This window comes from Caloenas nicobarica, chromosome 1, assembly GCF_036013445.1.
Source record: "Caloenas nicobarica isolate bCalNic1 chromosome 1, bCalNic1.hap1, whole genome shotgun sequence".
NCBI lineage: Eukaryota > Metazoa > Chordata > Aves > Columbiformes > Columbidae > Caloenas > Caloenas nicobarica.
The window spans coordinates 137,085,026-137,111,909 of record NC_088245.1 but is presented as its reverse complement, the minus strand read 5'-3'; the positions used below and the strand labels follow the sequence as shown (position 1 = coordinate 137,111,909).

Below are 26,884 nucleotides of genomic sequence, written 5' to 3'. Positions count from 1 at the left end.
AAAATTTTTCCACAAATAGATCAATTAACTTTGTGTTCTCTTTACTTTGCATGCCTATACAGATTTCCAGCCTGCAGTGTCAGTTAACAGTGAAATGGAAACAAGGCAGACCCATGGCATATTAAAATTTGCGCCCTTTTAGCCAAAGCTGCAAGCATCCATGGAGACAGTCACTAATCCTACATGTTTTTCTCTAAGCACAAGCATCCTAAACGCATACTGCAGTATCAGCAGTCTCTTAGTGCCTTCCAAAATTTCTCCTCTAAAAAGCCTAAGAAAAGATTTGTTCATTTTTTACTCATTTAGGATTACGTACTATATATCTGCCCCACATAAAGCTGTCACTATATTACTTTAAAAAAAAAAAAAAAGTTGAGGTTCCAAGAGCCCACTGGTGTTGGAGACTGCTGAAGATGGGAATGTTTATAAGCTCTGTGATATTAACTGCAGCACTCAACCTCAGGTGACATAAAGCATGCAAAAAAGAACTTTCTGTCAGTTTTATTATTTCTAAAAAGGTTCCCCTTGAAAGAGAAGAGTGACCTTGCTCTGCTGAGCTGACATATGCTGCTGAATTAATGGCTGAGCTTTGCTGTAGGGAAGCTTGCAGAAACATTACAACTCCAATGGCTGAGTTTGCTGTGAACATTAATCAGGGGAACCAACATGATGTATCAAACACTCATTTAAAAGTAATAAAAACTAACTCTCTTTATCCCCCCTCCCCCAAGTTTCTTAGAATTAGCTTATTGTTGGTTATTACCTGTTGTCAAGGGTAAGACTCCAGGACAGCAGTAAAACTTGTATAAAGGTTTTCCGCGGTTTGCTTACTCTTCAAAAACCCAAACAAGCTTTTGGGACGGTCAGACTTAACCATGACTTAGAGGTTAGTTTTTTAATCATGTTTCCTTCTGGAAGGTCACTTGAAGGAACACCTTCCACAGAAAATGTGCCTCTCCCTAGCAAGGAATGCAGAAGCCACCTTTCATTCTTGGTGACTCCCTAGGAGCAGGACCAGCTCCCACGACATGCATGAACGAAGTGCAAGATATGCAAGGAGGCTCTCGCTACCATCAAAATAACCCCTGTAGAGGACCTTGTATGGCTGTGTTACAACGGTTGAGTTGCAGGGGCTCTGACCAAAACACTGTCGCACCAGGCAGGAGGACTTTCTGCCTATCTCCTGCTGCTCTGCGCCGGGGCTGGCAGGCAAGCGTGCTGCAGCTGGCAGCTGCCGTTGCTTCTCGGGCTTGCCAAAAGGAACAGCAAAGCCCTCGGATGCGCTGTGTCCCCCTGCGCTGTTCTGCATGCCGTTTATGTATAGCCCGACGAGGTGGCAGGATCCTTACCAGCACTTCTGCTCTGGCGTGGGAGCATTCATGGTAGCGGCGTGTGGGAGGTCCCCACTTCCTCTGGGGAAGGATGCCGGCTGCCCACTCCCCGTGTGCTGGGCAGGCACGGGGCTCCCTTTAAACTGAGCCCTTGGGGGCTGCATGCTGCTCGGCTCCTCTTTGGGCACAGGTATTTTCTTCTTTGTTTAAAGCCCATTCTGCAAACACGCATGTGATAATTTCACTCCCATGAGAAATCCAGCTGAACCCTGCAAAGTCAGGACCTGGATAACACACAGCATTGTGCTGTATAAGTAAACAGGGAAAGGACTTTAATCGAAGCAAGGTGATTCATTTTTAAAATATGAACTTGTCTGTGAATTCATCTGGTTCAGAAAATATGAAGTTTCAAGAGAAGAAAGATGTTGGTATTTAAGGGCTTAAAGATCAACACCTGCAATGCTTATATTGTATTTAACCAATCTTTACTCAGATAGTGCTCCCCTTTACCGCAGTCACAGTTCTGTGATCTGCCTGTGGAGGGTGGATTTCCAGGCTTGCCCCTCAATGTTTCTGCCCATGCGTAAATGAAGGGTAAAAAAGGATAGCGGGAGGTAGGGGTGCACATCATGCCAAGTCCTTAACTGTCATTTTCATAGCTCCTCTGAGTTTGTCACACATCCTTAACCTTCTTTTAAAGTCATTTGCTTTTCATGGTTTTGTGTGCCACTGAAAGTCACTTTTAATTAAATGTCATATAAATAATAAAGTCTTAATTACATAATTATTGCAAATACCTGTGTGCACACTCCCAGAATTGGACAGACTGCCAGGAGAGCACTTGAAATGACTTTTCTCACTGGGAACAGAGTGCTCTGCAGCAACTGGGCAGGAACGAGGGTCCTCAAAATTCAGGGTTAATGTGCATTTAAAGAGGAGTCAGAGCCGCTCCCCACACCCTCCCCCCATACATTTTGCAACACCCAGTTGCAAAAAAACTTTCTTAGTGTTAAGATCGACTTTTCTTAAATTGCTTCCTTATTTAGTCCCTCGCAAACTCGTTTAATCAACACAGCACATTTTTTTTTGCCAGACGAAACTGCGTTTTTGCTCAGACTTCCTACATGGCTTGCCTTTGCCTGAGGAAGACTTATAGACCTTGCAAACCATCTTGCCGTTGTTGAACTTCACGAAGGGTAGCTTCCCCCTTGCTCTCAGCTGCATCGGCACCTGCCCTGCACAAGGTGCCCTCTGAAAGCACTCGAGAACCGAGTTTCTAGTGGAAACTCTGACGTGCAGACTGGGTTATCGGGAACCACGAGCTTCGTGTCAGCATCAGTTCAGGCTTGAGAGACAGAGGCTGGTACGAGATAGCAGTACTGATAAAACAGCCACTCAGTGTTTACTTTGGAAGGCAAAGCTTGTTGACCTGGAGGAGTGTTAACTATGATTAACTCATTATTTTATATAGTTTTTATTTTCCAGTCATTTTCCATCATTAAAATTAGGGTATTTGCTCTGACACTTCATGTTGGCGATCTTATTCAGAGACCACTTTCATCCTCTCTCTGCCCACCTCCGCGCAGTTAGTGAATACCAGACCATGATTACAACCAGTCTTTTATAGAGTCATTTTTAAGCCAGTTAAAAATGCCATTTCAGTAGATTGCCCTATTTGAGTTAGCAAGAACAAACTGTATCTTTTTTATTGCTTTTGACTGGCAAAGTACAAGGTTTAGGCCATGTTTCGCATGGGCTGTAAGGTTATATTAATGGCTTGATTGGTGGTCAGAAGTTCTGTATGTATAACTAATGTGTAAATATGAAAAAATTCCTGAGGTACAGTGGTCACAATGTCTTTTTTTTTTTTTTTTTTACTTCTCTATTACTCTTTGGAGAGCTACTGAATCTTGTATGCAAATTCTCATTCTTTAAACAGAAATGAGGGGATTTTAGTTGTGGTGGGGATTTTTGGTTTTTCGGGGGTTTTGTTTGTTTGTTTGCTTGTTTTTCAGAGAACATCCCCAAAGCTTAAATTTGCTATCTTGCTTTCTGTGAAAGTCTAGGACACCATTTATTTGATTACCTATGCAAGCAGTAAAATAAGCTAGCAGAGTGGCAATATTCATTTCTACTTTGGTGAGTCTTCATTTCCTTCCCAGAGCAGTCTCCTCCTTCCTGAGGCACTAGGAGCACCAGAGAGCAGATGAAATGAATCAAATCCTGAGCTCCACTTATCTCTATCGATCACAGCAGCAAGCACAGACTGTCCTCTTGGGAGCTACTGTGGCTTCTTCTGAGCAGAGAGGGAAGAACAAAAGTGTCTGTGGCAGGCAAGGAAATTGGGCAACATGCTGAGCTCTCTTTTTGTTACTCCCAGTGACCGCATTTGCCCCTGTACAGCTTGCACAGTCTGGGTAGTCTGAGGATGAATGGAAGCTAAAAATGAAAATGCATGGAGGAATTTCAAGAGATTTACTTGTGCGAAAGGGTCAGCACAAAGCCATTGCTTCGTGCCGGACCTAAAAGCTATTTTAAATAGAACTTGAAGCAAAACATAATGCACTAGAATTTCTCACAGCAGGCAACCAGATCTCTGAGCAGTGTAAATTGTCCAAAGGAAAATATGAGATGAGTATTGCCCATAATAATTATTTAGCAGGATAACTGCTGCCAGTTTTGACTCAAAGGTTGTCTTTAGACATAGAGAAGCTCTGACTAGTTTATCATAAGAATTACCTTATTTCTCCTATGATATGCCCTACAAGGGAAGGAAGTTTTATGACAGAAACACACAGATTGAAGAACCTCTTCCTCTTGTTTTTCTATTTGCACACCATACCATTTTCTGGGAAAAATGATAGGCTATTTACAGAAAAATTAGATCACCAACTTCAGACTGTCCAAATTAAGATAAACAGTAATCACATAGCACTTACACCTTTAAAATTATTATTTAAAGTTCCTGGATTTCATGGCATTGAAGACATAGGAAAAGATGGAAGAAGGTTTTAAAATACTGAAAAATATCTTTGATATTTTCTATTATGCTAATTTGGTATTAGCGAAGGGGAAGGGATGAAAGTTAATGCATCGGTATGTAGAAATTATATGATCGATCCTTGTGTGGGAAAATAAAAGTATTTCTCCCCTGCTCATGCCTCCATTAGATTTTACTGAGCAAATTCATATTTGCTTAACATATCCATTGGTAGCTCTTGCATGATTCCAGACAGAAAAATCACTTAACTTTACAGGATGCTGAATATTGGTATCAAAAGTCAATAGCATATTTTCTCCTAGTAGTTTTGCATTTACTTTAAAAGCTTCCCTTCACCTGGAAATAAAGCCTGTCCATATGTTCACAAAGTAGTTGTTCCCTGACACTAATGCAGTGACTGACACTACTGAAAGTAATAGCCCTGTTCCCCTTGCAGCCCAGAGCTCCTAAATCTGCTTTTCGTTATCAGTATAATGGGGTTGAATATATTTTTAAAAGGTGGTAGCTATTGATTACTTAATGGAAAAAGTTAGTATAGAGAATTGCTGAAGCAGCCCTATTTAGTGCTCTCCAGTGCAACAAGACCATTATCTGGAATAGTGGAAATCATCCTGTAACCCTTATTAATATTTAATAAGGATAGAGCAACATTGAAGTACACTACAAAATAGCCCGAGGCTTCTGCACATGTAGGATATAAGGTTTTTTCAAGGGTCAAAAAAGAATAACTGATTTCCCTGTGCTCAAGCTGTTCATAGGTAAGACCAACAATAAACAATGTTTTTCCTCTTGTTCCTTTTAAAGTGTTTGCAACATATCTGCACTTTAATATACAGTTATTCCTACTAGACATCTTGAAGTGACTGAATGCAACAGAAAGGTCAGTGTATGTTTAGAGATTGCTGTGTGAGACTGTTTTATACTTTCCCAATATTGCTGTGAATCTCAGCCTCACTGTTTCTATCCTTCCCGCTCTATGCTGCAGGGAACATTTGGCTGGGTTGACGAGCCAGTGAAAGGTGTTAATCCTGTCTAATAGAACCATAATCCTTGGGGCTGTGTTCTTATATCATACTATTGAGCTAACCCCTTGTCACAGGATATTGTTCATCTACTTAATAGCAAAGTTCTTTATGGGAATTTTAGATAAAATTAAAGTGTACAATCCAAATTGTCCTTTTCAATTTCACTGGATAAAAACAAACAAATAAACCACAATGTTTAGCCAACAGAGATTTTCTGGGAGATTACAATCAATTACAAGGAGAGCTGTGTAATTTTTTCTTTTTTTTTTTTTTTTCCTCCTCAGTGAGTAGTAAATGTCATTTTACTTGTCCAAAAATATTCACAAATCTGGGTCAGCTTCTTCAAATAACCTTTGGCTAGAATAATTTTCAGGTTAGATGTGCACAGAAGTGTTAGTGAAAAAATGATGTTACTTCTTTTTCTCTTAAATTGCAGTGGTTAGAACATGGACCTAAAATGTGGGTACACTTTTCCATCTGGTTGTATTCAGGCCTCTCCCACTGCTATGTCCACATCAATTTTTTTTTGAGAGGAGGGGGAGATCATTACTAAATAAGTGTGGGAAAATGGGGAAATGAAACGGCAAGGAGCTTATATTTTCAGTTGTGTTTCAGGGGATGCCGATTTTCTTCTTCTCAAATGGAGACTTTAAGACAGAGTATTTTCATATGGTATCCTGTAGCTTTCCTTTGCCTTATTTTTTTCCGTCTGTAAACTATTTTTAGTTAAAAAGTGACTATGTGTAAGAGATTAAGGGGCTAATATGGGTAGTAACCCTGTGATTAATGAGCATGGACAGAATAAGATCGGGTCCTTCCTGGATGAAGACACCCAGGGGAAGTATGTGTGTGCTCCACACAGCTGGTACCATCTTGATGGACTCCTTCCTTAAGATCATGGTTGCAAAGCCTGAATGCCACCTTGTCACCCTGTGTGGTGGCATCAGGAGCCTGACACCGCTCCCGATGAGTCCCGCAGAACACTGACTGCTGCCAGGAAAGGAGACCATCAGGAAACAGAGCAGCAAACAGCAGCTTGGCAGCTGTGAGCAGAACAGGTACGAGGATGTACCAGCACTCAGAAATTCGCCAGCAGCTGAAAACGTTACATAGGTCTTGGCTCAAGCAGGTCTTTGGTTTTGCAGCTTTCCAGAGGACAGCACTCCCGCAGTGTTGCTAACCCCACCGTCTAGGTCAGCAACGGGAGGATGGGTGCAGCAAGGGTGGTCTTCCCTGCAGTTTGGGCAGTTCTGCTCCTCTCACCATCACCAAGAGATTTCTCCTTAACTTGACTGGAAGCAGGTTGATGCTGCATTAAGCGTGTCTGCAACACAAAGGCAGGCAATGGGACTGGCTATTAAACCAGTCCTTTTCTCCTCTTCTTTTGTCGCTCAAAGGGTGGTCTACCTCAGCTACCTTTGAGGCTACCTCGTGAAAGCTCTTACCTGGCAGAGAAGACAGGAAAGCTCTTATGGTAGAGCAGAGCCAGAAGCTCAGAGGTCCTTTTGAGACTTGTGGCATTCCCACATGGACAGTGATGATAGCTGGAGATGCCAGGGGAAAGGACGGATATTGCATTAGAAACCAGGGGGGAAGATAAAAAGAGGCTCCTGTGATTGGAGGAGGGAAGAAAGCAATGTAGCAAGGAACCGGTTTTGCTGACATCACGTGGTCAGGATAAATGGATTAATAAATACAGGAAAACTGTAACTCAGCAGTCTGAAATCATTTATTAATTCATTCCGGATGTGTTTATTTTGTGGTTTGCTATTTAGTTCAGCGCTGTTTTCCCCCAGAGGGGATTTTGAACACTCAGAAATACACTGAGAGGATATAATATAGTATATAACAGTAAACCCTGCTCACAAACTCTGATACTGCATTAGAAGACTTTCATTTAGTATGAAAGAGTGAAGAACTTCAAAAAAAAAAGGAGTCATTCTGAATTTAGCTTTGAGTATTGGTGAAGACATAAAAACAAGCTCTTTAAGACACCGTAGACTGGAGAAGTGTCTGAATTCTGGTTATTGTTAGGGCCCCACTTAAAGGGACTCGTGACTTGTCATCAGTGCCAATTTTATGCGATTTGGCACCGCTGGCAGTGCAGTGTCAGACAATTCTGCCTGGGCATGTCTGGCAGGTATTTCTGCATGACCTCTCTTGCAAAAATCTCCTTACCATGTCGATTATTCACACACAGAAAGAGTGAAAATTAGAAGGAAGTAAAAACAATCTATTCACAGTCTCTTAATGCACAGCTCAGGTAATGCAGTCTTTCTTATGTTAAGCAAAGCTGTGGCACAGGGGAAAATTGTACCTATGTACATTTAAAAAATCAGATTTTCAAATTGCAGGACTGGGAAGAAAAACACATGGCCTGCTTGATTATTCTGTTATTTGCTCCCTCTGCAATACATGCATTTCGGACAAAATGTATTCTTAATCCCCACTGGTTCTTGCTGGTTCCTGTTGGTAAAGAACTGTAAAGAGTCTCTCCAGCTGTGAGAGTAAACTGTGAATTGCCACAGTTTACATCACCATAACTGACTCTATGGCTTGTATAATATTTATGGAAACAGTTGTTTTCCTCATGGACAGAAATCTTACCTAGAAGTAACTCATAGATATCTGTGTATGAGCAATGTGAAACTAATGTAGAAAAACTCATAATCATATCCACCATCTAATTAGTATTTGAAGCAGTATTGTTTCTCTCATTCATTTTTCTGCTTCTGGCAGTACAGTCATAAATTGCTTTCCCTGTAGTCACCTCCTAGTTTGTTTCTGGCTGGATGTAGCAGTTCACGGTCCACTGATCTGGGAGGAATTTTTAACACAAACAGGTGATTTGACAGTTGTATTTAAGTCTTAATAACAGAATAAAGTGCCAGCAGCGAGTCAAGGTTTGTCTTCTCTTTCTTTATAGCGCACAAGCAGCTTTGGAAGCTTCGACCGTTTCAGGCACCACTCAATATCAAAGACAGATGATTCAGCTGAGGTCTGTATAACACAGAGTTCTACTTTCTTCAGTTCACTTTCCCATGACGGTTATGCAAAAACATTAGGAAACTACTGTGTAAATTTTACACTGGTGAAAACTTTGTTGGTGTACCTGGATCTGTCTGGGCAACGGAGTCCTTGCCAAAATGAACAAGAGAATCACACCTAAATTTTGGTGCTTTGATGGGAAGACTAGAAACAGTTTTTCAAAAAGACAGAAGTACACTTCAGGTTGGTGCATACCCAAAGTAACCAGCATGTGTATGCAAACCACAGATGTGTCATTTTTGTTTACAAGAAGCCTGCATAAATCCCGTCAACTCTTGTTTGGATTAAGGAAAATAAACAATGGGAAACAAAATTTTCTATCATAAAAATATTTTATTTCTGTCATTCGCACATACAGTGGTGTGCTGTAAACCTCTTTAGGTACATGCTTCCCCAGGAAAATTATTATGACTGACTTTTGTCATTCTAACTGCATTGGTGTCCGTAGTAGTTTTCTATTCCTATTCCACTACACTGAATTTAATTGTCATGGTGAGTTGTTGCTTACTTTTTAATTTCAAATTAGATATCTGAGTTGGAGACTATAAGTGACATTGGAGAAGCAGTACAAACTAAAGCAGCAAATAATGGAGGAAGTTTGGGTAAGAAGATGAGAGCCATTTCCCTTACCATGAAGAAGAAGATGGGTAAAAAGTACATCAAGGCACTCTCTGAGGAGATGGTAAATACAGCCTAAGAATCTCGTGTTTGACGATAACATATGCAAAGTAAAAGTGTTATGTGCATTTTTCCTTTTTATGTTTCAACTGTCATCAGTTATGATAATCCATAAAAATGTGGTAACACATACTGAATTAAAACAGCTTTTAGTATGTACCTTTTCTTTCATGTGCATGTTAATGTACACACACATGCACATATACAATTACAGCGTTTACATCATTGAATTTTGTTTTGTCATCAAGGACCATTTCTATAAGCATCACAAAAAATCTCCTGATGCGGACACAAGGGAGTATCAGATGACCCCCATCAGCAGTCTGACACTCAACCTGTACAAAATGCTTCATAAGAAGAATTTATCTTTCAATGCAAGAATTATTTCTGAAGTCCATTTTGTAGAGATCATCCACATCCTAGAGCATGACAACTCATACACCTTATCTGCTTTTAGCTTACCTAATCTTAGTGAACCTATCTTTTTTAAACATAAAAACATAAAATGTTTCACACACTGCAAACCCTGTATTCTCAGTATCTTGTGTCAGTGAGTTCTGAATTTTAAAACACATAAGGGAAAAGGACTTGTCATACTTAACCATCCTAAAAAAATTTAGCTAGTCTGCATCCTATGCCACACTTGTCAATATCAAATAAGTAGGCAAAATTAATAAGAAACTTCATAAGTAGAAAATAGCATTTCATAGGATACCTTTAGACAGTTTTTGGAGGTCAAAGACAAGGACTCCTATTTCATTAGTTTAGTTTGCATTTTTTGCTAAAATTTAGGACGTTGCAATTCGTATGTGATAAGAAAGAAAAATCAGAATTTCAATATTTACCTTCTGCACATTTACAGCAACTGTTTACATGACAGAAATTCAATGAATTATCTGGTTGGCCACACACGTAGCATGATCTTCATTCCTGCAGGAGATTATGACAATCAATACCAGTCCACTGATTAAACTATGGGTTGTGATGCTGACTGGTGTAACAAGTACTGTTCTTGTTGAAAACCAACATAGTCTTTCATTTCAATGCTATGCCTTATACATACCTGTATGGGTTCCTACTTCATACATGCACTGTAATCTTTGCTTGACGTCATCAGTCAACTGATGAATAATTAACATTTCCCCAAATATTATCTAACATGCTAAGTACTGCAGGAAGTTTCGTATGCATCAGGATATCACACACATTGGCAACACGATGAAATTGGCCGAAGAAATTTCTTCCTCTGAAAGCTCATCACTATTTCATTTAGCTGTTACGCCGTCCCTAACTTACCTGTGACTGAAATATGGATCTTACTGTTTGAATTCATTAAGTGTATAAGCTGTGACTCCTGAGGTGTGATTTAATGTTATGAACTCAAGGGGCCAATTTGATACGCTGTTAGATTTTGTGTGAGAAACTTGCATCTGTCGATTCTGAAATGCGCTGCATTTTGAGGCCAATGTGTAGGTCGGGCAATGTAGTGAGCATGGTGGTAGAACACAGTGATACGGTACATGTGTGCAGCCTGTCTCCTGAGCAGCCTGGCTGGAGTGTCAGCCTGCTGCCACGTGCCCATGGTTTTTAGAAGTTCCAGGCAGAACACATCTGCCTCAGCTAGCACTTCACCACATGCTTTCAGAATTAAACTTTATACTTCCTGCTCAGAGACAATCAGACAAAAAAATCACCTGATATGCCTATCTGCGAATTTTCCACTATAAGCCTTCATCACTGCTGTGGTATATTGCAGTCTTCTGAGATGGAGAATCAGTTTAGCTGCTTGAGCGGGAGTGGGATGAAGTGAGTGGGGCAGAGAGGAGACAGGAGATTTCTCCAAGATCATAAGGATGACCACTAGCAAGTGGTGGTGCTAAACATCCTTATTATCAGGCATCAAATTCTAAAATGCTTTCTCTCAGAGTGGTTCTTAATAAAGTGCAATGATGATTTAATCTCCAACAAATATTTAAAAGAAAAACAAATTTTATAAAACACATCTCTTGGTGGTTAACATCTGATTTTTGTTTTAAAGAATGAAGAAGGAAAAGATGACAGTGATCCTGGTGGTGGAATACACACAGAGAAGGTCTCCCTAAAAACCAGTGACTCTATGGAAAGTCTCTATAGTCTGAACAGTGGCCAGAGCTCATCTAGTAAGTAGAAGATACTCATACTTCTTATTCAGTCACTGGATCAATATTTTCATTGTTTAAGACTGAGGTATCAGAGCTGGTGATCAAAAATGTGATAGTAGCAAGCTCTTCAGTCTGGCAGACAAAAGTGTAATTCGATTAAATGGGTGTCAGCTAGGGTAGGGAAACCTCTTTCCAGAAATCAGCCGAGTGTTTTTAAGAGTGAAAATATTAACTGAAGAAAAAAAAAAAAACAACAACGTGGATTGTAGGGGATGTTGCTGGTATATAAGCCATACTTGTTTTGGGTGACTGTGACTGCTGTGGTGCTGGCACTCACAGGGTTGCAGTCACTGGGTGCAGCCACACAAGCATCCTCTCTCAGGGGGTAGTGCTTGTGAGTCCATCCTTCGCCCTGCAGATGTGAGGCACACAAAGTGAGAGGTATCTCTGAGATGATGGAGGATGGGGGCCTGACCTGGCACCTTCAGGTCTCAATGCAGAGAGACACAGTCTGCTTCTCTGCAAACCCACCAGAAACCCTCCCCCAACAGGGTGGTCTCAGTCGGAGGGCAGATGAATCTCTGAAGAGGAGTTTGTGTCCACCTATCTATCCATTGCTCCGCTGTGGACATCTGCTGGGCAGCAGGTCACAGCTGTGCATGATGACGTAGCTGTGCCATCACTGCAGGCACCACCTGAGCCCTAAGTGGGGACCCAAATTGCAGTCCAGACCATTTGCACTCGGTAGTTAATCTGGCCCTGAAATGGAGCTCTGCACTTAAGCAATCACCTCAAACAAAACCATTTTTATGATCATTTTCTATGATGTGATTTGTGAAAATTGTATATGGGAATTTACTTCCAACACACTGCTGCTCTTATCTAAAAACATATTTGGATGGGATATTGCAGAGCTTGCTCAAATTTGCTTGAATTACTCTGCCGATATTTTATTGCTCAACTTGGATAAAATGACAGGCAGAAATGTTGATAAGATTAAAATTTTCCTCTGCAATGCAGGTCCCTTTGATGTTTCAGCTAGCTCTGTAATGAAATAAAATAAGTTCTACAGTACTTGTTTTCATTTCTGTGAATAAACAGGGGAAGTTCAGCAGAATTAATTCCCTAAATTGCACTTTTAGAGTACATTTTATTAATCTGCAGAGGTAATATTTCAAAAAGTCTGTAAGTAAAATGTGTAGTCTATTAGTATCACGAACAGAAAAAGATTATTGCAGGAAAGATGTTAATGAAAGGTTTCCTACTTATTTTCTTCAGTCTCTTATAGTATGCTTTTTATTGAATGTATTTTTCCTGGAATGTGTCAAAACCACACAGAGTACACTCTTTCTCTAATTCTGTGCCTTTGAACACTTTACTCTTGACTGCGGTGCAGAATTACAAGTCTGGGCATTTGGTGCAAGAGATCACTTGACTTGATTCTCTTTAAGGTGGGGTGACCAGCTGCTCAGACGGAACAAGCAACAGGGACAGCCTCCGGTTTGATGACGAAGTCCCTTACACTGGGCCCTTCTGCGGTCGAGCCAAAGTTCACACCGACTTCACACCAAGTCCTTATGACACCGACTCTCTGAAAATCAAAGTAAGACAACCATCAGGATTTCTTTGCCAGTAAGAATGCCAGAGGGGCATTTCTTACGTGTGAAGAATATGTTTACGAATGCATTTTTAACTGTTAAGTATGTGTAACACTCTAAAAGCAAGAACAATCTGGTTTTGCAATGCTTCTATAAGGACTTAGTTCAAACGATGCTTCAAAGCCAACTGCTGCTAAAGGCTTTTTAAGGCATAGACTCCAGGTAGCTATTTCATCATAGTATCTACCTGGATACCACAGCTTTCCTCAGAGTAAAATACATGTTACTTCCCACGTACTAGGCCTGGAGTAAGAAAAACTTGAGTCTCATGGAATGTCAAATTGCCTTTTTCAGTCACAATTAGGATATATGAAAAGCTCAGTGGCACACATTGTCTTTAATGAAAACAGTTCGCCTTTCCATTATCAAGCTTTTCTTTAAGCATACCTTTGAACTATGAATTTTCACTGGCCCTGACAACATGGCAGGGGTGTCCATGCTGTGTGAGTGAGAAAAAGGAGCTTCAGACATGGGCCCAGTTGAACATCACTAAAAAAGTTCAGCCCTTTTCTTCTCCTTCCACGCACAGATACATTCAATATCATCATCCTTCAGACTACTCATGTCTGTAGTATGGACTTATTTTTTTCCCTCTTTGTAAAAACCTTCATGTCCAGATTATATTCACACTTCAGCACTTTTTTTTTCTTCGCAGCCTCTTCTTTTGTCAAAATCTTCATCTGTATCTCACTTTGGGCTCCCTCTCCTCCTCTCTGGCCTACATTACTGCCATTGCTCTGCCAGTCCTTGCAGTCTTCACCACTTGCCCTCCACTTCCACCCACACCTAGGGCATTTCTTTCCAAACAGTTTAACTGGCCACAAAATGCAAATGCCTGCTGGCTCACATAGGTTCCTTTTTTCATCACCGGGGCATTGTATTTTAAAATTATAAACTAATACTTAGGGTTGAAATACCCTAAATTTATCTCACAAAACATCAGTACCTTGAATCTGAATACAAAGTGTGTCTGCAGCTTGGCTTAGAGCCACTGCCTAGTCCTGATCTGCATCCACATCTGAAACTCCTGAGCCTCCATGACTGTGTAGAATAATATGCATGCTTATAGACCTTTAAACAAATGTTTATTTAGTTTCCATTTCAGACGTGCTCATAGCTCTGAGGTCCATATTCTAACAAAATCAGGTTGCTGGAACAGTCAATTTCACACCTGGGCTTGTACCAAAAGTAGGGTGACCGCTTGACTTGCAGTTTCTTGACCAGACCAGAAAAATTACAAAAGTCCTGGAGTTGTTAACAAGTATTTCAACAAACTGTGTTTGATTTTTAACTTTGTTACAGAATGCCAAATGATGTGTGTACCTGAGGATTTGTTAGATAAGTCTCTAAAGACTTTCAGCATTTTTATAAGGTCTGTGATACTTGCCCAGAAGAGAGGACTCAATTCTGAGGTCATGGAAGCAAGTTTTGTAGGGGGTATGACTTACAAGGGAGCGTTTTTACTACAAGAATTACTCCGAATGACTTTTGCCGAGCTGAGACCTTGGTTCCCACAGTGTGGCTGCAAACACCTTTACCAAAAAGCCCTCTTGAAGTAGCTGTGTTGTCACTCATTTTTGCACTCACACTTGTGAGTGAATGCACAAAGTTGGAAGAACTGAAGTGTTTAGATCTGTCTGCTAAGAGGCCTCTCATTAATTTCTCAGTCAATCGTGTTAATAATAGTGGGAAAATTTGTCAGTCCTTTGGGAACAACTGACAGGAAGATATTAAGGGAGTTAAATGTTCTTTATTACTTTTGAGAAGTGTAGCCAGTTTTTTTTACTGTAAAATAAATGGGTAAGAGTCCACCTTTCACATAGCTCAGCTGTCAGTATTTGAAGACTCTTGAGATGCTGAATGATAAGATTATCGTGAAAATGGTTTAGCACATATTTGGAAAATAACCTCACAGTGTTCCCTTGCTTTTTGCCAAAGCTATGCCCACTACCCATGGCAAAAGTTGATTGTTGATGCAACCCTACCCCTTTCAGGGACCAAGTGGAGCACAAAAATGGTGAGAGGGGCTGCTTATGCTCACCTCTCCTTCACAAAGGTTTGGAGACACTGACTAACTCCGTTTTCTGTAATTATTTTGTTGGGATTTTATAAAAGCAAAGGAGCTAACTCTCAGTGATTTTTAAAAGTTACTTTGCACTGACTAGTTAAGATTCTGTGCTGTCTGTGCTGGGTTTGGACTGCAGAGGAAAAGCTACCTATAACAAACCAGATGTGGAAGCAGTGGTGTGCTTTTTTTTTTGTTCTAGAAAGGAGACATTATAGATATCATCTGTAAAACCCCCATGGGCATATGGACAGGCATGCTGAACAACAAAGTAGGAAACTTCAAGTTCATTTATGTGGATATTATCTTGGAAGAGGAAGCTGCACCAAGAAAGATAAAGCCGCACAGAGGAAGCAAAAGGACCAAGCCTAAAACACTGCAAGAGCTCCTGGATTGTGTCCACCTGCAGGTCAGCCAACACATTTCCCGGCTGTATTTGAAACATTTAATTTCTGTGTGCTTGGGTTTAGATGTCATTTACAGGCAGAAGTAGAAAGGAAGGTTTCAGCGGTTTTGATGTCAACAAAGCAAATCAGCTTCATGTCTGTCTTTTATCTGATGTAAGTGGCTTATAGACCTGCATTTTACCACATCATTTGGTTAGGCTAAGAGACTTCACAGAAAGAGGCACGGAAGTGACTTGTCAAGTCACCATAACCTGACTGCAATCATGCACCTGAGCATAGGAGGTGTGTGACTGTGGACGCCTCAGGGACAGGACTGCAGTCTGACTCCAGTGCCAACATTTAGAACTTGGGTTTCTAATCTCTCATGATCTTTAGAGAGCAATAGTCTTTTTTGCACTACGCTCATGTCGTGCCTCCCTCCCTCTCTGTAACCCTAGTTCTCAACTGAGTGTCAAAGCATAATTAGGTCATGATTTACAGGTAACATTTTTAATAATGGTTATTGCTTTGGTGCTGATGCAAACACTCCTTTTCCTGGCGTTTGCGTAGAGTTTCATACTGCGTCAACACACAGCTCAAAGGGGACCATGTGTGAGACCACACGGCTGAGGGCTCTCTCAGTTTCTCCCCCTCACTTACGTTGAAGGGCTCCTTCTGTGCAAAGGCAGAGCACACCCTGCCTCAGAGGCCCTCCTGGACCCAGCACGGGAGGCACTCATGAGGTGACCCACAAACGTCCAGACGCTTGGCAGATTATTTCTGGCAGAGCTCCGTCCTGGTCCAGTTTGCTGCCGGACTCTGTTAGACAACTCAGGCACAGACGCTGGGATGGCCAGGAGGACCTCCAGGCATCTCTGCCTCTGTCCTTTCTTGATTTCCACCTCTGGTTTACACCAAAGATGGATCAATCAGACTGGAGAATGGAGCACATTTCAATCCGACAAAAGAGAAATTGTGCCTATTCCTCTACTAAACATAGTGCTTTTTCACATAAGAGGATTTGCTTGTTTCTTTTTTTGTAGGAATATGCCTCAACTCTTTTGCTAAATGGCTATGAAACTCTAGAGGACTTAAAGGATCTACAGGAGAGCCACCTGATTGAATTAAATATTTCAAACCCAGAAGACAGGGCAAGATTGTTATCAGCAATTGAAAATCTACAGGACTATGACAGTAAGTGTTTAAACTTTGTTAAAAGTCATGAGCAAGTTTTAACTTAAGAAACACATTTAAAGAAATAGTGATTCTCACACTGATCTGTTAATTGATTTTTTTAAAAATACAAAGTGTGGGTTCAGGTGGTTTTCTTATTTGTTCTGATAGCAAACCATACATCTCTTCTACATATGCATATGAGTACCATACTAGTAACATGTGGATGATTTAAAATTTCTTATTTCTAGGTCCTACACTATAGATTGGTAGCAACTATTGCTTAAGAACAACCCTATTTATGGTTGGGGACCCAACCCCAGAGAGGTTAAGTGACTTCCCAAAAGTCATAAGGTCTGTGCAAGAGCAGAAAATAAAAATTCTGTGCTAGTATCTTAACCAAAACAGAGCTTATTTCCAATAGCTACAGCAAATAATTTTCTTTAATTTTTTTTTAAACAACATTCTGCAGAAGAATATAGGTTTTCCTTCTCTCACCTCATCCCACACATAAATCCTTGTCCAAATCAGATTAGTTTTTAGGAAGGTTTTGTAAAATAAAGAAAACTTGTATATAGATATATGTCCTAATAGGTGGTTTGCATTCTTTTCTCAAAATGAATCTGACTCAAATTTCTGGTGAGCTTCTGAAAGCTGATCATACGGGGTGTGTATTGATCACCACGAAGTTTTCTTCGCTTGTTCCTTCCACTGAGAGTGAAAAAGCTAGGATCATAGCATCATAGAGTCATAGAATGTCCTGAGTCGGAAGGGACCCACAAGGATCATCGAGTCCAACTCCTGTCCCTGCACAGGACAACCCCACAGTTCACACCATGTGTCTGAGGGCGTTGTCCAGTCTCTTCTTGAACGCTGTCAGGCTTGGGCCTGTGACACCTCCCTGGGGAGCCTGTTCCAGTGTCCACCACCCTCTGGGGGAAGAACCTTTTCCTAATGTCCAACCTAAACCTCCCCTGGCACATCTTCCTGCCATTCCCTCAGTTCCTATAGTTGGTCGCCAGTGAGAAGAGATCAGCGCCTGCCCCTCCTCCTCCCCTTGTGAGGAAGCTGTAGCCGCCACGAGGTCTCTCCTCTTAGTCTCGTCTTCTCCAGGCTGAACAAACCACGTGACTTTAGCTGCTCCTCATACGGCTTCCCCTCCAAACCCTTCACCAACTTCATAACCCTAGGATACAGAAGAGAAAATATTGTTCTCATGATATTTTAATGATCTAATATTTAATGATATTTCCAACCTGACTTCAGATTTTAAATAATTTACGTGAAATTCATAGAAACTACAACTAAGTATCCACTTAATTAGACACTTGGCCAAAACAAGAGATGTTTTCCTCTTCATTAATATTCATGCTTACTCACCCCTGTGCTGAGCAGTCATCTCATGAAATGTGCACTCACAACTGAGAAGCATCTGAAAGAAAGAAAAGGAGACCTGGAAAAGCAATGTCTCCCTGTGATATTTTAATATCAGTTCTTGCCAGGTGTCCACTTTTTATCTCCTCAGTAGGTAGGCAGCTTTCCAGTTCTTACTCCAGCACACGTACATATGAATGCACGTACCTGCATGTGCATATACATAAACCAGTACATAAATCTCTCTGGGTTTCTAAGCATGTCTTGGGCTACCTCATCCACTCATCTTTTACTGCAGATGTTCTCTGATCTTCCTTGTGTCTTTGCTGACCTTGTTTATTACTGTACGTTTGTAGTTTTTTTGGGACCCCACTTATACGTGCAGTGTTTCCTGTTCTTAGTCATCTTCCAGGGAAAGGTAAGGTTCTTGCAAATACGATGGAGGCATTAAAAGGCTTTTCCTTGCCCACCAGGTTCAGTAGTTCTTTCTGCTCTATAGCTTTGCAAGATGACAGGCCAGAAAAACACTCTTACAGGGCTGCTTGTGTAGAAGTAAAGATTGAAAGAGTGAATCCAGGAAAAAAAAAGGTTACATTTTCCAATAATTATATTGCAGGAATGTAGCTGGAAATCACTTGAAAATATGGGTTTTTTTCCCTAGTTTGCCCTTAAACTGAGGATACTTATATTTGTGTATACTTCTTGGTAAATAGACTTGCTGCATTTTCTGCACCTTTTATTGTGTGTGTTTTTCTATATCAATATTTAGCACAAAGAAAATTAATGAAAGCATTATTAAGAAATAAAAATGAATGAAATCATTATTAAGAAAATTAATGAAATCACAAAGCAAATTAATGCTAGATTGTAATTTTGCAGTTTTGCAACAGTGTGAAAAACAAAACCGAAGCATAATAGCTTTTAACAGACCACATGAGTGTCAGACTATTCTGGGGTAGTGAGGATATGGTTTACTATTTATATTCCTTGTGTAACAAAAAGTATAGCAAGCGGCCTTAGACATCTAACATTTATAGAATACGACAACAAGTTTTTCTTTTTCTGAAGGTGTCTTAGCACTTAATATTCCACATACACCTGTGCAAGCATCAAACTTGACAAGGTCCTTACATGGTCCATACACTGAATATTAATAAATTTACGTTAATTATCCAAATAGGGTTCTTCCTAATTGGCAGCATGGGATTAAGTCACCCCTCCAGGCAAAACAGTGTCCCTGATGTTATCTGTACAGTAGTCTAACAGTTTAAATTCTTGTCATGGTTCTGGGAAGAGTAACATTAAATCTTATAAAGTGGCCCATGCTTCAAAACCAGTGATGACACTGTAGTCTTAGATCAAGACGTGAAACAAATATTTGCTTCACATCCACTGTAGATAGGTATACCAAATCCTTCTAGTATTCAAATTCAATAAAATAATATTCCTGGAATTTATGAATACTCATAAGGCCCAGAACCAAGACATCTTTATATACCATGCCAACTATAAGCATTCATTTAAGTCCAGTTGAGTTGCATAAGAGTCGTGCATATTTTAAGGTAAGTCACACATAAATACTTTCTTGGTTTGGGATACTGTCTTGAATCAGGACTGAATCAAAGCCTTGCCTTGTCTGGTTGCCAAAGGTTCATAGCATTTGTCATGTGACTGGTAGTGACAGGACAGAATTTAACAATCTTCCCTAAAAAGGAAGATACTAAAGACTAAAATTGATAGAAGCTATCTGTCAAGTCGTTATAGCAAAAGACAGGGAGTCAGGATGATTTTGGGGATAAGCTCAGCATGAGACTTACTTTGTCCGAATCATTTGACCTCTTTGTCCTTCTGTCAATCTGATTGGAAAATTGGGTTGAAAGAACTGGGTGCTACCGTGAAAGTGAACTCTGCATCTGAACTGAACTTTCCTAGGTCAATATTTTTTTTTCCTGAACGGGCATGACTCAGTCCAGCATAAATGATTTTTTAATTAAAATTGATTTTCTGCATTGCTTAGAAGTGAGCAGCATAATTACCCACAGCTACAAGGTAATCTGTTTACTGGCCAAGAGTATTCTAGATGTAAGTTCAGCACTTTTCCAGGTAAAAGTTCACTCTTTTTATAAGCTTTGTGAAAAAATATACTAAGGCCATGGACCATATTTACTGATCTAAGCCCATTGTTCTCACAGAGTGTGGAAGACTTCCACGTCTTTGCATTACATTTGTGCTTCCATGAAGCACAAGTTTGATTAATGAGTGGAGTCTCAGGTATGGTCCAGAGTTGAAATGCAAGGGTTTCTGAGTTTTTGTGACTCTTATTATTTAGAAGAGCCAAGTGTGCTGGAACATACCCTCATTTTACTAGGTTCTACTGTAAACGTAGTAAAACAAGATTTAGTATTTCTTTAATGTGATATCTGATGTTGTGAAATGTCCAGATGTTTTTACGGGGCTTTTAATTTCTTTTTCTTGTCTTTGCTTTTTCTTGACATTTATTGTTTGTTATAATAAGTGATTTCTTCATGCTACATACTTGTGACTATATAATTCATGTTGCAGAATAAACAGTTATTGAGTTCTCTAACCAAAAGACCTGCAGAAATAGTTTCCACATTACATGCTTCTAAAAGCCATCCAAAATGTAGGATTTCTGGCAGTGAGAATTTTTTCATCTGACATTTGATTTAGACCTGAATGAATTTGAAAGGAAAAGCTTTACCCATCTTACACCAAGAATTAAAAAGTTTTATTTAGCAAATGCTACCACATCATGTTTCTTAATCATATTTTGCTTCCTGGTACTGCACTATCTTCTTTCTGCCCTTCCTGGGAGTCCAGGCCCAAATTCACCATCTTCAAGCACTACATGCAGGAAGGCTATCCTAGAACTGCAAGGCCTTGTAAGCTCCTCATGACCTTCCCTCCCTTCCCAGATCTCTTTTTAGATTTTCTATAAGTTGATTAGACCTATATATTTGGGAAAAAATGATTGGTTTCCATGAATTCATGGCTGGGGAGGAAAAAGAAAAAAAAATCTCTTTTTCATAAAGTGTTTCTTAATAGCTTTCCATTCTTCTCCCAGATGGCTTCTAGACAGGAGATGGATGTCTGTGCTTTTGTAGGATGCTATTTTTAAAGTGAAGCAGTTGCTGGATGGTTAATGAACAAAGTAATAAAAGGAGGATGGAACTTTTTTCTTGACCGCTTCCCAGGACACAGGTTTTTGTGTGCGCGAAATAGCCTCGACTCTCTTCTCACTTAGATGGTGCAGGTCAAGACGTTCATTCCTGAAGTCCAGTGGATTAAATTAGTGTGAAGCTATTCTGAGTTAAGGAAGAGTTAGATTTCATCAGATATGTGCATACAATTCACTTTATAGAAAAAAAAAAAAGTGCATATGTGCAATTTGGCAGATAATATTTTACGCTTATGTCCCATATCCACTTCCTTAGCTTATTTTTCTTATTTAAGTGCCAGATCACACTCTAAATCCCACTGCCAGTACCAGATAAGGTTTGTTCCTTATTTATTGCACTTGGACAGCAAGATAGTACATAGCTGAGGACACAACATTCAGTTCTCAGTTGCACTCCTTAAGTGAGGACCTAGCACATCAAGAGTACCATTCTACTCTGGGCAGTCCCTTTAAGTGCTTGGGATCACACAATATCATGTCAAGGTCAAATGGTGCTCAAAGACACTCTCCTCTTCTGTACTGTGGTACAAATTATTGATCTGGACATTAATACTTCCAGATTTCTCCTTGCATGAGTATTAGTATTTTTCACCCTTTTTCAGGCACATCTGTTTGCTTCCAGATTTTAGAGAAAAAAAGAAGCTTCTCATTTATTTTTTCACCATAGACTCTCATATCGGTTCAGTATCCCTCCTGCAAAAGCTGTGCCACTGACTTCAGTGAGTGCAATTTTTCAGGTTGCATGTCTGTAAATATCCACAAAAGGTTTACTCCTTTGAGTCCCCAAGGTATTGCATGTGTGTACAGAACCACTTCAGGTTTCTCTGTTGCTTTTTCAAGAAATATTGCCATTTACTGCTTCAAAATGATCCTTTCTGAGTTTGACTTTTTGTGAGTTTTCATTTCTTTTTAACACTTAGCTGGTCTAACCGATATGGGCACTACAGGTTGATACATGGCCTTCATATATACCTTGGAGGTCCAACATCAGCCTTGAAGATACACTTTGCTCCATTTAGTTATTGTATGGTGCTGCTCTGTCTGTCACCGCTGCACCTTACAGGAAAGCGCACAAGTGACTCTGCCTAAAGTACCGTGCTCCTAACCCAGTTCGCCTTCTGGGCAAAACTCATGGAAGCAAACTCTCAGAGGGCACACTCATGAAGTATGGCTTGCTGCTGGGTGACGCTCTTTTTCCAAGACAAGCTCCAAGCCTCCTGCCACTCATCTGGTTTAAACCAAGATAACCACCCAGGAGCCAGTATGACCTCTGTACATTCTTGAGCTGAGTAGCCTTAAACTTAAGCTTAAAGTGTTTTCCTAATCAGGACTCTGAACTCATTAGAAAAGGGAAAAAAGCTGGTGAAGGAAAAAGGAGATCTATCCCTGCATGTGCCATGCACCTCTATGTCCTTGAATAACAAATACTCATTTCAAATGTCCAAACAGCAAGGAAGATTAGTACGCATCACACATCTATTATTAATGCTAAAGGCCTTACATTTTTTTCAGAAGTTTGAATACAGTCCTGCCATCTAAAGTAGAATTAGAATATGTGTGTCAAAATGATGCATATCTTGGACTTTCCTGGCCATATAGACAACAGAGACTAAAAGCTATTTCTCTTATTTGAAACTGCTTTACTGTAGAAAAACAATAGGACTTCCATTTGTTAATAAGATGGTTATTTCTGATGATTCTACAACATCTAATCACAATTTAACTTTATAAATTCCTATTTCCTGAGCATTGTCTCTCTCTTCTGATGTCCAAAAGATTGACAGCAAACTTACCTTTACTAATGTGGAACTTGAACATGTACGTGTTAGAGGAAGGAATTAAGTAGAATTGAATGTAAGAGCTAAAAGCAAAAAAAAAAAAAGTTATCTGCTGCATATATTTATAATACTCAATATCCTGTTCAAGTGGTTTTGTAGCTACTGCATAATATTTAAGGCTGCTTTAAAGAGAGATTAGAAAAAACCAAAGAGCCAAAGTTTGCTTTCAGTCTTCTCTTTTTAAATATGAGGGGGGTGTTCAAGTTCTGCTCAGAATGAAAAATGGAAAAAACCATATTTTTACTGTCTCAAACACCTGAACATCTTTGTTTTCAAGTTTTTGATGTAAAAAAAATATTCTACAGTTATGGGAAGAGAGAGAAGCTTTACATTACTATATGTTTTATAAATATAAATTTCTTATTCTCCTAACTGACCTAAATTCAGATTTTTAAAAAAATCTCAGTTCCAAGCTTGTCTGTACCTTTTTCCCTGAAATACACGAGGGAAAGCCATCGCTACAACAGAATTTAGGATCTCTTTTTAACATAGGGACTACTCAGATTATCAGAACTAGTTACAGGGCACTAATATAATGAATGAAAGTGTATTTTCTTTTTAATCCACTAGTTATTTGGTCTTCTTTCCATTGTAAAACAAACAAAGCGGATGGAGGTTCCTCTTTTGACCTTGAAAATGTAAACAGGATTAACACTTTCTAGGTCACTGCTTGCTGGGGCAGATGATGCTCCAGAAGCTGATAAAAGCACCGGCAAGCAGCATTAGGCTGATGAGGGGATTACAGGGAGGGCAGGGGAGCCCAGCCCGCAGTAGGGCGGGGGGATTCACCCAGACACCGGTGACCCAGACCTGGGTCATCTTGGTGCCGGTGGGATGGGTGCAAGGAGCTAATGACACAATTTAGACAAGGCTTTGCTGGAGCATCTGCTGTTATTTGTGCTAAACTACTTCTGTTGCTACTAATAGCAGCAGTAATACCTTCACTGGTGTAATGCTTTTTGTAATTCCTCCCTGACTTAAATCAGAAATCAATTGGACCCTACGTGACCAAATATTTTCCCTGCAAAGAGAGATAACATTGGACATGACAAACTGTGCTCTGTAAGGTGAGAAGATCAAACAGTTACAGTTATCAATTAAATCTGATGAAAGTTGTACTCCTTCATGCAAGTGCAATTAATCATTAATTTATTTGGGAACAAGGTGAGACTTCTATTCCTTGGAAAGTATTTGAAGTAATCAGATTTAAAAAAAAAAAACATAAGATTATGCCTATAACCTATTCATGCAAAAATGACTGGGTCATTGTATTCTTTTCTTCAAAATCAGATTGGTTTAATAACTGAATTAGGCAACTGAAATACAGAAAATATTAAACAGAATTAATCAGCCCAAACAAATCTACAAGACTTCCATCACAACCTAGAAATATTTCTCAATATATCAAAATGTGTTGTGAAATAAGCTCCTTGAAATCTCACACAGTGAAGACAGGTCCTGACTCTCCTGCTGTTCCATTTAAATATTTTCAGAGTGAAACATTTCAGTTTTAAATTTCTAATTTATTCTTTGTTACACAATACAACACAAGATTGAAAAAAAAAAAAAATAATCCAAATTGTAAATCTTTCCCATGTTGCCAAAGCTTATCATTTCCAACAACTGAAACAAATGTCAGTACAAATTTTCCTTGTGGAAATTTTATTCTGGGATTTGACCCTGAAGTTAAACTAGATTAAGATTTTGACAAAGGATAAAATCCTTCATGAACTAGGACTTCCATTATGCCTGTACTTGAGTTGAGACAGCTTAAATCTGACTAAATATTTGAAGGTAACTAATTAACCCTTGAGAAACAAGTCAAGTGAAATAAAGGAACCTTATTGTAAGGGAACCTTCAAGCAAAAAGGTACCATTTTTTCTGAAGGGCTAAAATCTGGGGTAAAACCATCTGTTTCCCGTGAGATTCGTTCCTTATACTTTGGAAAGCAAGCCCCAGTTTGAAGTAAAAATAAAGTTACAGGAGGGTGATAAGGAAAAAGAAAACTATGAAAGATTTTATATTTTATAACTTGTTTTCTGAAGAAATTTACTGTCAGTAAACATCATGTATTTCACAGCCAGAAAATATGAATATGAACTTTAACCACAAGATAGATTAAGTTGATGATATACAGGTATATCCTGTCTACAAGGTATCAGCTTGTTAGGCTTTTTTTGAGAGGTCTGTCGATACCCTTCCTGAGTTGTAGATTTTTGAACTTGAATAAATTAGTCGTACAGCAGCTAAACAAGGACAAGCTTTTTGCAAGATAATTTGTTCCTACTTAGTTTCGGAACGGTGTTCAAAACCATACAGCTGGAGTCAGTCATTTTAGCTTTCTCTGAGGCCCCTGTGTTTTGGAAAATAACCTTCCAGATATCAAGCTAAAATTAGGAAGTTTCCATCAGCCACCCACTCCCACTGAAAAGTCCAGTGCTCTAGAAAACCTGATTACCACATCTTTACATCGAGCACCTCTGAAGACCAGCGCATTGTATCTCACTACACAGTGCACAGAGAAGGTGAAATGGTGGAACTTGCATCCAGAAGATGCGACATCTCTAATGCAACGCGTAATAAACAAGTTGCAGTATGCTCCATGATTGGTTGCATGAGTAGGCTCTGAAATACGAGTGTGGGAGGGCAAAAGCTGCCACCTCTACTGTGGGCATGGTGACCACACATGGTGACTCTTGCACCTGTGGACAGCCTAAAGGACTTCAGTCTAAAGGATGAGGCCAAAGTCTCCAGTATTCATCTCTGAGCAACATACTACCGGATTAAAGCCAACCTCAACATCAATTTAGATGATGTTATACTCTTGTAATCATATTCTTAGTTCTTTGATGCTGAGGTTTCTGTTTCTGATAGAAAAAAGATACTGATCTCGTCATGTGTATATTACCTACTCTGTTTCTACAGTTCTTCAAGATCAGTCATGTTTCTATCTCAAACTCTTTCACAGGATACTTGTTTTGACAATTTTTTTCTTTCTTTCTAGTTGAACAACAGCAGAAAAGTGAGGGTGGTCAGGAAACGCGGAGCTTAAGCCCTCACCACGGCTTTGACAAATCACTGTTAAATGACTGTCCAAGAGATTCTGGCTGTTACATCTCATCAGAAAATTCAGATAATGGTAAAGAAGAAGTAGACCCAGAAACCCTGTCTGACATGGTGCAGTCAGTAACAATCACTGAGTCAAACTGATGCAGTCCTGCTGCTTTTCTGCAGATTTTCAGAAAAGACAAGCAGATTTGCAGTGTGATGGCACAGAAGGAGAACACACAATATTCTCAGCACCGAAAATCTACTTCTGTCTGATGTACGGTGCTCTAGACTGTTCAATATGTGGACACTCAATAGCTAAACATTAGCTGATAAGAAGAATATCTCATGCTTTTCTTTTCAATGAATCCACAGACATTTCACTGAAAGAGTTTATACACATGTATTTATAAAGATTTGTACAGCAAATGCATTTTACTTCATAATACAGAATTGTTTTAGGTAGTGGTACATAATATGGACATGTTCATTTCTGGAACTGTCCGAAATGTAAATATTGTACATATTTATTTTAAAAATATAAGGATTAATTACACTGTCTCTATTTTCAGGTATGTTTTGTTGAAATTTGTACAGAATGTTTTTTCATTGATATATCATCATAATAAAAAGGTGGATAAATTCTCATCCTACTTTGAAAAGTACCAAGCTAATTCTCATTAATATTAAAGCTGTTTCATATCATTCTTATCCAAAACAGGCTCTAAAGTAGACTAATCTCTCCTACGTGTTATCCTGGAGGTACAAAAGAACTGTAGTGTGAATCTGAATCAAGCTGTCTGTGTTCATTCTATTTTAGAGAACATAGCCATCTGAATGGCTCATGCACTGGCAATTTCTTTATTGTTATGTTCACACCTGTTCTCATTCTTTCCAAGCATTATACAGAGGATGCAA

General features: G+C 39.5%; 1 protein-coding gene across 1 annotated transcript in view; it reads left to right on the top strand.

The window, feature by feature from the left end:
* LOC136000723 (SAM domain-containing protein SAMSN-1-like) overlaps positions 1-26,430 on the top strand; it is a 36,600-nt gene extending 10,170 nt beyond the window's left edge. The window contains exons 2-8 of the mRNA XM_065654677.1: positions 8,284-8,355; positions 8,932-9,087; positions 11,122-11,242; positions 12,676-12,827; positions 15,150-15,356; positions 16,377-16,527; positions 25,923-26,430. Coding sequence (XP_065510749.1) covers positions 8,284-8,355; positions 8,932-9,087; positions 11,122-11,242; positions 12,676-12,827; positions 15,150-15,356; positions 16,377-16,527; positions 25,923-26,128 — 1,065 coding nt within the window. The 3' untranslated portion in view covers positions 26,129-26,430. The remainder of the gene's footprint in view (positions 1-8,283; positions 8,356-8,931; positions 9,088-11,121; positions 11,243-12,675; positions 12,828-15,149; positions 15,357-16,376; positions 16,528-25,922) is intronic.
* The last annotated feature ends 454 nt before the right edge of the window (positions 26,431-26,884 follow it).